This window comes from Mobula birostris, chromosome 6, assembly GCF_030028105.1.
Source record: "Mobula birostris isolate sMobBir1 chromosome 6, sMobBir1.hap1, whole genome shotgun sequence".
NCBI lineage: Eukaryota > Metazoa > Chordata > Chondrichthyes > Myliobatiformes > Myliobatidae > Mobula > Mobula birostris.
Genome location: NC_092375.1, coordinates 27,879,783 through 27,891,835, shown reverse-complemented (window position 1 = coordinate 27,891,835; position 12,053 = coordinate 27,879,783). Strand labels below are relative to the sequence as shown.

The following is a 12,053-nucleotide window of genomic DNA, read 5'->3' as shown; positions in this document are numbered from 1 at the left end:
TCCTCTTCCAATTGCATCAGCTCTTCTTCTATCAGTTCTTGGTCATGGGATACCAAAACCTCTTCAACATCATCTTCGTCAACTTCCACAAGCCAAACTCACTTTGCCCTTGCTTCGTTCACCACGATCAAAACACTTAATTACATCTAGTGTAACACCCTTACGAGCTCTTTTAGGCTTTTCCGATACAGTATTTTAGAACTCATCTTGCAAACGGCTGCTCACAGGCTCGTGTTTAAGCAATGCCGGTGAGAATGCAGTGCCGAATCCGGGGGACAGCGGCTGCTCGGGGCGCGCGCTGCTTTTTATCGCGCACTGCCTTTTTTCGTAACAGTGAAAACACCTTCTGTTAGCGAAAACAGGGAACTAATGTAGGTCTTTCATAACAGTGAGGTTTCGTAAAGCGAACACTTGAAAAGCAGGGGACACCTGTATCTTGAACATTTCACCTGGAAATTTGGGATTCAGGGCTAGGAGTAAGACAAATCAATATCGTGGATGAAGTACTTATTCATTATAGACAAAAAGGAATGGTGTGGGACTGGGTATTATCACTTTATCCAGGAACCAGCCTAGATGTGGCAAGTTGAAAGGTTTCCTTTTTGCTGTATGCTTATATCTTTTAGGAGTTTACCGTTTCTCTTCATTTTTCCTCTTAAAAATAGACTCTAATTTTATCGCAAACTTTGTTAGAATTTAAAAATAAGTGCAGTGATACAATCTTTTCCTTCTTCAATGATTTCCAAATCAGTACAATTCTACATTAGTGGTTTTATATACACGAGAATGGAAATAGTGATAAACAAATAGAACTGTTTAAATGCCTTCACAAGATTATTGATATCAACCTCAATCATTTTTTTGCCACTTAGCTTTGACTTTGAACTCTGTCCCTACCCTTAGAATTAAGCATCACACATAAAACTAAGATCAGAGCGCAAGTTGACATTTCAATGCATTTATCGAAAGTCCTTTCATAGTCCAGCTGCTACAAGCTGTCCATGACTGTACACAATAATTATACTTAAAATACAAAGAGAGATATTACACCTATATAATACTTAAAACATGATTTATTTTTCTTTTTATTTCATAACCAATTATTTTTGAAGAGCAGTAATTGTAATGTCAAGAATAGCAACAGCATATTGCACACAGCAAGAACACAAACAGCAATTGAAATGAATTGCCATTTGCCATTTTGGCGAAGGTGACAGAAGGAGGATTTGACTCAAATCCAAAAAGAGTTTTCTGACCTTTCTGAAATACCTCATAGGACTGTTGATTTCATCTGAACAATTGGATGTCTCGACTGATGGGTGGCACATCTGACAATGTACCATTTCTTCAGTAATGCAATGTGGATAATATTTGAGACGATGTGATATTTACTTAGAAACAAGTAGTGTGGACCAAAATAACAAGTCAGAAGAAAGACCAAACATATTACAAGTACACTTCTCACCACCAAAAAAAATGACGCAGCTGGAAAGAGTGGATTTTGTGGAATAATTCAGAAGGGGAAGTCTGTTTAACCTATAACCCAAAGATAGTTCGATTTATAAATGATGTTGACTGGCTGTTATCATCAGTTCACTTCAAAATGTTACTTTTCCAAATGAATCCTTAATTTGACTCACTCTCAATACATCTTCTAGCCTAATAGCAGAAAATAATTAAAAAGAGAAAAGTGATACAATTGTATTTTACATTAAAGGTAAAATGCAAATAAAACATTTAATTACTTCAATTATTTCTACATAAATGCTAAGATTTTATTAAAAACAGGTAAGTAGAAATCTATCAACTTGAGGACAGTCTATGAGATTAACCCAGGTGGAGTGACATCATTTGGAAACAAAAACGTGAGATAAAAAGTAATGGTTACATGAATGAGGTTGAATTAATTAATGGAATCAGTATTGATTGCCTATGGAGAATTATATTTAATTAATCAATTGAATTTTTTGTGGAGGTAACAAAGAATTATTAAAGGTTTTGCTGTTGAAATGGTATATATGAATTTCCAAAGGACACAATGACTACATAATCACCAGCAAGCTTCCAAAAGAGATAATGGTACTACGGGAAAAAAATGGCCCGAAAACAGAACCGTGGTAAACGGTTTCTTTTCAGACCAGAAGAAGAGTGCATTTCCTTGGGTTTAATGCTAGATACTAGTGTGCAAGAGCTTTTTTTTTATTTCAGATAATAAGTTAGAAGTATAGTCAGTGGTCACTTTAAGATACCTTCTATACTTAGAAAAGAGGCCACTGGGTGTATGTTTGTGGTCTTCTGCTGCAGTAGCCCATCCACTTCAAGGGTTGGGATGTTGTGCATTGAAAGATGCTCTTCTGCACACCACCTTTGTAACGCATGGTTACTTGAGTTACTGTCCCCTTCCTGTCAGCTTGAACTAGTCTTTCCATTCTTCTCTGACCTCTCTCAATAACAAGACATTCTTGCCCACAGAACTGCCACTCACCAGATTTTTTTTTTGTTTTTCACATCAACCTCTGTAAACTCTAGAGACTGTTGTGCGTGAAACAAGTCACTTAGATCACATTTCTTCCCCATTCTAATGTTTAGTGTGAACAACAATGGAACCTCTCGATCATGTTTGCATATTTTTATGCACTGAGTTGCTGCCATACGATAGGTTGATTAGATATTTGCATTAATGAGCAGGTGTATATATGCACTTAATAAAGTGGCCCTCAAGTGTAGATGATGGAGGAGGATAATGATAGAACACAAGCAAATTGGGGCAAAAATACACCTTAGTAGAAAAATAATAACAAGTACAGTTTAAAATAGTATCAGACAGGTTGATATTCCCTGACTATTGAATATTACTGACATTAATACGTAAGCACACTTTAAATTCACTTTACATTGCTGTAAGGTACATTTAAAAATTAGATGCAAATCCAGACACCAACCCTTTCATAGTAACATATTTATTCCTCATGAAAGGCAGCGCACAAATTCATGTAGAATGAGCGCCAAAAACTTTCATTCCTTGATAAGACAAAAGCTACTTCCTAACCAAGACAGTTATTTTCCACAGATGCATCTTTCCATTGTCACAGATTAATCCCAGAAATAAAGTTGATAAACCTCTTAAATCCCATGGTTTCAGAAAAATAATGAAGAACAGTTTAGTAACTTCATAAGATGTGCAAAAAAAAGATTTTGGAGGACATGTAGGAGCGAGATATACCAGGTGGTTGAGTGGTGTCGCAGCAACAACTTTGTACTCAACGTCAGTAAGACCAAAGAGGCGATTGTGGACTTCAGGAAGGGTAGGACGAGGGGACAAGAACCAATCTTCATAGAGGGATCAGAAGTGGAGAGAGTGAGCAATTTCAAATTCCTGTGTGTTAAGATCTCTGAGGATCTAACCTAGTCCCAACATATCGATGCATCTATGAAAAAAGTAAGACAGTGGCTATATTTCAGCAAGAGTTTGAGGAGATTTGGTTTGTCACCTAAAACACTTGGAAACTTCTACAGGTGTACGGTGGAGAGTATTCTGATAGGCTGTATCACTGTCTGGTATGGGAGGGCTACCACACAGGAAAGAAGCTACAGAAAGTTGTAAAATTAGTCAGTTCCATCATGGGTACTTGCCTCCATGGTACCCATCTTCAAGGAGCTGTTCCTCAAAAAGTCGGTGCCTATTATGAAGGCCCCCCCCGCCCCCCCCCCGTCAACCAGGACATGCCCTCTTCTCAATGTTACGTCAAGAAGGAGATACAGAAGCCTAAAGGCACGCACTCAGTGATTCAGGAACAGCTTCTTCCCCTCTGCCATTCGATTTCTAAATAGACATTGAATGCATGAACACGACTTCACTTTTTAAAATTACTTCTGTTTTTGCACTACTATTTTTAAATGCAACTAACTAAGTATACATACACATCCTGTAATCGATTTAGTTATTTATTTTTTTATATATTATCATGTATTGCATTGTACTGCTGCTAACAAATTACATATGCCAGTGATATTAAACCTGATTATGATTATCATAAATGCTATAAAATTATGCTTATTACATATTTTAATTCTACAGAAATGAGTGAAGTGATTGTCACTAGTCAGGGATGGGACAAATTTATCAACTTATTTAAAGAACAAAAGTAAATTTAATGAGCCCAATGACCTCCTTCTGTAGAATTTCTTGGGTGGTGTCCCATAATCATAACCCATTTCCTGTGATAGAAACTATGACAATTTCTACACCATGACCATAAGTAACAAACAAGGAAAAGGGATAGTTCCTTTTGGAATTCAGCACTTATTTCCCACAATATCCATCTGTACCAATAATATATTCTAAGGTAGCAATTAAGAAACATTTCAAGAATTGCAGAAAGCCATTTGGCTCTATGCCAATTCTCCATAAGTGCCATCTAGCAAATAGTTCTCTTCAGTATTCATATGATTTCATTTTGAAATTTATTATTAAAACTGCTTCTGACACCTATGCAGGAAGAGCATTCCAGATAAATCACTGCATTCAGAAAATGCATGCTGCCTCTGGTTCTCTTGCTAATTACCTTGTATCTGACTCGCTGATTACTGACTGTGTTGCCAATGAAAATAAATTTTCCTCACTCACTTTAACATGTTGAATACTTACAGAAAATGTCACAACAATCTTTACTCAGAGGATGGCAATATAATTCTCTAACCTCACTATGGAAATAAAGGTTTTCATTCAATTACATCCTTGTAAATATTTTTATACTTTCATAATGACCAAATCTGGGAACAATCAACATTTTAAATAAGTACAGCATAACTTTTGCCTTTGTACTCTATGCTTATTGATAAACCAAGGAAACCATTAGCTAAAACTTGAACCCGAGGAAATCTGCAGATGCTGGAATTTCAAGCAACACACATAAAAGTTGCTGGTGAACGCAGCAGGCCAGGCAGCATCTCTAGGAAGAGGGCAGTGTTGATGGTGGAGGAAGGGAAGCCCCTTTCTTTAAAAAAGGAGGATATCTCCTTCATCCTGGAATGAAAAGCCTCATCCTGAGAGCAGATGTGGCGGAGACAGAGGAATTGCGAGAAGGGGATGGCATTTTTGCAAGAGGCAGGGTGAGAAGAGGAATAGTCCAGATAGCTGTGAGAGTCAGTAGGCTTACAGTAAACATCAGTAGATAAGTCCTGACGAAGGGTCTCGGCCTGAAATGTCGACTGTACCTCTTCCTAGAGATGCTGCCTGGTCTGCTGCGTTCACCAGCAACTTTTATGTGTGTAGCTAAAACTTGACCTGAAACCTCAAATGAGCACTTCTCTCCACAGCAGCTGCCCGACCCACTAACAAGTTCAAGTTTAATCATCATTCAGCCATACACAATACCCATGGATACAACCAAATGAAACACTGTTACTCCAAGGCCGAGACGCAAAACACAGTAGCAACAGTAATACACAACACAAATCACATAAAGCACATGCAAGCTATCAAGCACATACAAGATATCAGTAAAATACACAAAAAATATATCCCAAGACCCTGAGTCCATGAACGTTGCAGCAGTCTGCAGTCAAACACAATACAGCTCGTCTTCTGCTGAGCAAACACTGGAGAGCAGCACCAACTCCAGCTGGGATGCCGTGCCACACTGCGCCCCCCCCCCCAGCACCCTAAAGGAGCACACCAACTCTAATGCCTCTCTCATGAATGGCTGTAAACAGGCAACACCGTGGGATGAGGCCTTGTCTCACTACAACTGAAGCCACACAGCTCCCCTGCTGTCTGCCCTTGCCATTCTCCAATAAATCAGTGAATTGAACTTGCAGCATTCCACATTAGCAATGTGCAACAGGGTCTTGCGATCACAAGAAAAGTGACTAAGACGATCACTCACTTTTAGACTGCAAACTATCTTCGTGCACCAACTCCTCCAGAGCCTCTCTGACGCAGGCAGTAGCATTATCCACACCAAGCCCATCTCCTTCAATTTCTCCGCCAAAAAGTAACTCACTGATGGGGTAGACCTGCAGTACTTTAAATTCTTAATGTCCAGTCGGATCTTGCAATTGTAAAAAAAAAAAGACAACACCTTTGGTGGGCCCCATGGAAGCCACTACCACTGAGTGCGCCATTATTTTACTGGAATTTCATCTGGCATTCTGATTATTGCTCCAGATTGCAGCATCTCTTGTTTCCATAAACCTTTTAAAAGCAGCCTTCTCAACTCCTCATCTATCTTCATGGACACATATATGCACCTCAGATCTTTGTTACTGTACACGATTTGATTTCATCACTTACGGTGGCTCATCACATTCTTCCAACCAAAATTAGATACTTCAGAAATTCGTTGCAGCTTTTTAACAACTGCACATCATACAATTGAAGTCAAGGATATTTTTAAGGACAGCCGTTAACAACACAATGTTTTGAAAAAACTAACCTTGTTTCTGCAACAGCACTACTGCATTCTCAACCGAGCAAACTAAAGATGTTTCTCTCATTAGATGTACACTTTTGGAAGGTCTGGCTGAATCAGCCCAGCAAATATCACATGACATGCACACACCAGATTCAGTGGACAAGGTGAAGATCTCCAGATAGCACAATTAAATTCCTTGGACTCTCCAGTCAACCCTATTTAAATTCTTATGTTAATTCTCCTCTCACAACGAGGTTGAAATCCAGATGAGTCATTGGATCTCTGCAGCCGCAGTGTTCCTCAAGAGGCTTACCAAGGAAATGAGACAAGTAAAATCAGTTCTGTGCGTAGATTTTGTTTCTTTTCTCCTCACTAGTAAATTCTCCACTTCCCTTTGGGTTTCAAGGTAAAGTGAAACGCAGGACAGCAAGATCATCCATGAAATGTACTTTGCTGACTAAAGTGTTTGACAACACTGAAAGGAACATGAAAAGCATTCATAAAAATGAAGCCTTGGTTTTGTGTTTTTTATACAACCCTTCAAACTACACATAATACCAAATAACGTTTAAATTCAAACAGAAACTTTAGAAAATAAATTCTGAAAAAGATAACTAAGGAGAGGATAGGACCACTCAAGGATAAAGGCAGGAACATTCGTTTGGATGCAGAGGTTCTGGGTGAGGTTCTTAATGAGCACTTTACATCAGTATTTACCAAAAAGAATGTCATGGAGGATAGGGAGATCAGTGTTGAGAGTATTGATATGCTAGGGCATTTCAAGGAAAAGGAGAAGGTAGTGTTAAATCTCTCGAAAGAGCATTAAATTGGATTATGTCCCCCAGGGCCTGATGGGATATCCCCAAGCTTATTGACAGAGACAAGAGAAGAGATTGTTGGTGCTTTGACCAATATCTTTGGGTCCTCTTTAACAACAGGCAAGATTCCGGAGGACTGGCAAGTACCTAATGTTCCATTATTCAAGAAGGAAACCCGAGATAATCTTGGAAACTATAAATTTTTGAGTCTCATTTCAGTGGTAGGGAAGTTACAGGAGAGAATTCTTAGGGTTAGGAGTTATGAGTATTTGGAAAATCATGGCCTAATTAGGGAAAGCCAGTGTGGCGTGTTACAAATTATAAAATACACTCGGCCTTCGGGACATAGTTGACAAAGCGCACCTACTTTTTTTTCCCACGCGCTTTCCTGTATAACTTCACATTAATAACATTATCTTTCCATTATTTTAAAACACCTGTAGATTTAGTTCATTGAAGCTGACAGCAGCATTATGTTTCTAACTATAACTTGCCATGCATCAAGTTCCGAATTCAGACATAAAACAATCTTGATACTTTTTTGCAGGCACAGATAATTGGTGGAAATTAAGCCCACAATGCTTATATTTCCTAAAGAATCAAGGACAATGGGCAATATCAGATAAGACTAGGGTACATAATGTACTGGTTAGGCACAGGAGTACATTCAGCCAGACACTCATTCCACCGAGATGCAATACAGAGCGTCATAGGAAGTCATTCCTGCCTGTGGCCATCAAACTTTACAACTCCTCCCTTGGAGGGTCAGACACCCTGAGCCAATAGGCTGGTCCTGGACTTATTTCCTGGCATAATTTACATATTACTATTTAACTATTTGTGGTTTTATTACTATTTAATTATTTATGGTGCAACTGTAACGAAAACCAATTTCCCCCGGGATCAATAAAGCATGACTATGACTATATGCATTCACTCAGCATTTGGAATTCCATTCTAAGATCAGTTTGCAAACTTAATCATTGCCATAGTGTTCATTCAAAACACAGGCTGACAGATTATTTAACACTGAAGAAAACAAGAGATATGGGAAGAGTGCTGGAAAATGGGACCGAGACCACGATCAACAGGGCAAGCTAAAATGGCCCCCCTCCTGCTTTTATTTCTTATGTCATTACATTCATGAGACAAGTGGACTTTTCCACTAGAGTCTCAGGTGAAATAACTAGTCAGTGGTTAAGGGTAAAACACACAAGGTTAGTCCCCCCTTTTGCACACAGAGCGATTTGCATAAAACCAGAAGTACAAACGATTTGACAGCGGCAAAAATCCAATAAAATCACAATCCAAAAAGACAATAACTTCATAATCAAATGAAAAACAAGAAATGTTAATCCAACTATTAATCGTAAATATATATTAGCTTCTAGAGAGGAAGAGAACCCTTTGAAGCATTACAATATTCAATTTTTAATTCACAACTCTTCAGTTGTCAAAGAAACATCACTAACAATCAAAATACCACCGCTCCTAGCTACGAAAATATTCACTTACAATACAGTAACACCCAAAACCGAAAGAGGTTTCACTTATTACTTACAAAGAATAGCCACAGCTCCAGATTCAAACATCAAACAATCTTCTCGATTTCGGGTTTCTACAATTACACTATAAGGACTCTGTGGTGGATCCAGTTTGTGATAGATACGATATCCTTTGCTAAATGCCATCTTCTCCAGTAACCTGTCGATAGAGATAAGAGATATCGCAGATCGGACAGTGGTCTTCAGAAATGTGCAAACATCGTCACAACCACATTACAATTTTTGAAGGCCAAGTCTAAGCTCTCCACCGTCATTCTGCACATTTGATTTGCCTTACAGCAAATGCATTATTTAAACAAGTCACGTCTCCTAATCTCCCTCCATTGAAACGTTGCACACATTAAATATTAACTGATTGCTTAAACATGATCGATCATTTCCGAAATCGGTTGTCTCTCAAGGGCAAATCACAGCTGTCAACATGCAGTCAATAGGAAGAATTTTGGAAACAGACTATCAGCAAGTAATCAGCTAAATCAAAGAAAACAAATGCCTTCCGAAGACCAAAACCTTCCGAGGACGGGGTTAATTCGGTTTGCTAATGTAGAGGCCTGTCAAGTCGACAGAGAGAACCCCCACCGGACAGTAACCGAGCAAACACGATAAGCAGAGCAAATAATTTCCGGCAGTAACAATGTGGGAGGAGATCTGGTCTCGGCAGGGGCTGCATCCTCTCCCTCGACCGCCCCTCAGGATTTAAATGCCCGACTCACCAATAACAACCCTGACACCGAATCTATGGGAGCTGCGCCCACACCCACTGCCCACTGAGGCGGCGGCAGTAGCGTTACCTCCTCCTACCGACTCAAACGCCGCAGCGACCTCCGCTTCTTCTCCGTCACCCGCCAGTCCCGTCGTCACTTCCTGGAAACCGAGGCAGGCGATTGTCAATCAACTCCGTCTCCCTAAACGTCCCCGCCCCTTCCGGGGCTTTCGCCGGGGGGCAATGGCGGTGGTAGTAGAGCGGACGTTTGGCAATGGTCTCCATTTCGAACCTGTGGCGTCTGCTTCACTTTCACAGCTCCAGGGCACATTGTTTTCTCCAGTGATGAAAAATTGGAAGCTGTTGTTTTAAAATTCTCCGCGCGAAAATTTTCTTTCCACATTTAAAGTGAGGAAATTGAAAACGGCATGATAACTTGCTGCTGAACTCTGATACTGGAGGTAAATCCCACGACCCTGTGGGAACTTCTGCGCTGACACTCAATGTGCTGCTGTAATTGAAATAATACCAACAGGTTTGTGGAAACAGCGAAAAAAGGTCTGTACGGACGGCGTGCGTCTCCCGGTGGCTACCCATTTCCATTCTGAATTGTCTGTGCGTGGCCGCCTCTGCTGCTATGATGAGGCCAAACTCAGGATGGAGGAGCAACATCTCATATTCCGTCTTGGTAGCCTCCAACCTGATGGCGTGAATCTCGATTTCTTCCATTTCCGGTAATTTCTCCCCTCCTCCTTTTCCATTCCCCATTCTGGTGTCCCTCTCACCACTTCTCACTTGCCCATCACCTCTGTCTAGTTCTGCACCTCCTTCCCTTTCATCCATGGTCCACTGTCCTATCAGATTCCTTCTTTAGCACTTTACCTCTTCCACTCATCTCTTACTTCATCCACCCACCCACCTACCTTCTCCCTCATCTATCACTTGCCTGCTTGTACTCCTTCCCTTCCCCCAATTTTGTTATTCTGGCTTCTGCCCGCATCCATTCCAGTCCTGATGAAGGGATCAGCCCAAAATGTTAAATATTTATCCCCCACCTTGGACACTCCTGAATTTGTGTTCCTCCAATATTTTGTGTGTGTGTTGCTGAAGTTTTTCACTGTACCCAGGTACATGTGACAATAATAACAATTTGCCAATTACACATTTGACCACCTCAAATGAATTGTAACTTAATGTTGTTTTGGATTGAATGGTGCTGGTATGTTAATCACTAACAATTAATACTTGTACAACATTAAAGTTCCTTTGATACACTTCTTTATTTTATGCCACTAATTTTGGCACTGCTTCTAAATAATTTTGGAATCTGCTGCCATTATTCAAATCTGTAACGAGAACAAACTTCACTCCTCCTGGGGCATAGGCTGCTGACAGTAGCTCACCGGAGGCCTCTGTCCAGGGCCAGTCTTTCAAGTTGTCACTAAGTGTAAGTGAAGATCCTTCCTCTCCCAGAGATGAGGTCTTTGGTTCTTCTGTTGGTGTTTCCATAGCACTGGTGGTTTTATGGGACGGCTTTGATAGCCCCATGCGCAAATCTCCTTTGGTTGGAATTAATCAGAACAAAATTATGGTGAAAATACTCAGCAGGTCAGGCAGCATTTGTTGAAAGAGAGAATTGGCATTTCAGTTTGAACGTCCCTCATCAAGGCAGCTGTATATTATGAGCAAAATACTCATCTCAAAATGATTTTGAAAGAGAATGAAATCCAAAGCAACACACACAAAATGCTGGAAGAACTCCACAGGTCAGGCAGCATTTGTTGAAAGAGAGAATTGGCATTTCAGTTTGAACGTCCCTCATCAAGGCAGCTGTATATTATGAGCAAAATACTCATCTCAAAATGATTTTGAAAGAATGAAATCCAAAACAACACACACAAAATGCTGGAAGAGCTCAGCAGGTCAGGCAGCATCAACTGTGCTCTTCCATAGATGTTTCAGGCCGTGACCCTTCTTCAGACCCAACCGAATGTTGACTGTTTATTCTTTTTCATAGATGCTGCGTGGCCTGCTAAGTTCCTCCAGCATTTTGTGTATGTTGCTATGCAAACTGCATCCTGTTAGTGTGTATCAAAATAATTGTTTTATCCATAAGTGTTAGAAGCAATAACTCAGTGTACAACAATAGATTATAGATAACACAAGGCCACAGGCTGTGATGAAACTCTCCATGCCTTCATGAATATAACAATTTCTAAGTAAATTTCAGCTTATCAAAGCAATCAGAAACATACAACAAGCAATCTAGTGGAGAAACTGGCATCTGAGAGGTGTAATGAATTGTTGACTGTCGCAAAGTTCCATACATTTCAATTTTGTCAGCTCCGATGAATATAATTCATCAGTTTGGCTTGTCCAACCTTTTTCCAGAAAGACAAAATCCCATTCCATATATTTCTCCAGTAAACATTCTCCATATTGTTTCCATATGTACTTACATCATTCCATTAATGGAGAAACCAGTCTTGTATTCTCAGTCCAACTGTGGTCTCTGTTTGTAAGTGAAACATGACCTCCTTAATTTTGTATT

At 39.9% G+C, this 12,053-nt stretch overlaps 1 protein-coding gene across 7 annotated transcripts in view; it reads right to left on the bottom strand.

Annotated features, from left to right (window-relative positions):
• Positions 1 to 9,672, bottom strand: part of synj1 (synaptojanin 1) — a 119,051-nt gene extending 109,379 nt beyond the window's left edge. For 4 of the 7 annotated variants that reach the window (XM_072260078.1, XM_072260084.1, XM_072260083.1 and 1 more), the window contains exons 1-2: positions 9,513 to 9,597; positions 8,796 to 8,938 (exon numbers count right to left, since the gene is read on the bottom strand). In XM_072260078.1, the coding sequence (XP_072116179.1) occupies positions 8,796 to 8,925 (130 nt within the window). In that variant the 5' untranslated portion in view covers positions 8,926 to 8,938; positions 9,513 to 9,597. Of the gene's footprint in view, positions 1 to 8,795; positions 8,939 to 9,309; positions 9,459 to 9,512 lie in introns of those variants that run through there. The other 3 variants (XM_072260082.1, XM_072260080.1, XM_072260081.1) reach the window with 3 other exon arrangements.
• Between the last annotated feature and the right edge of the window lie 2,381 nt (positions 9,673 to 12,053).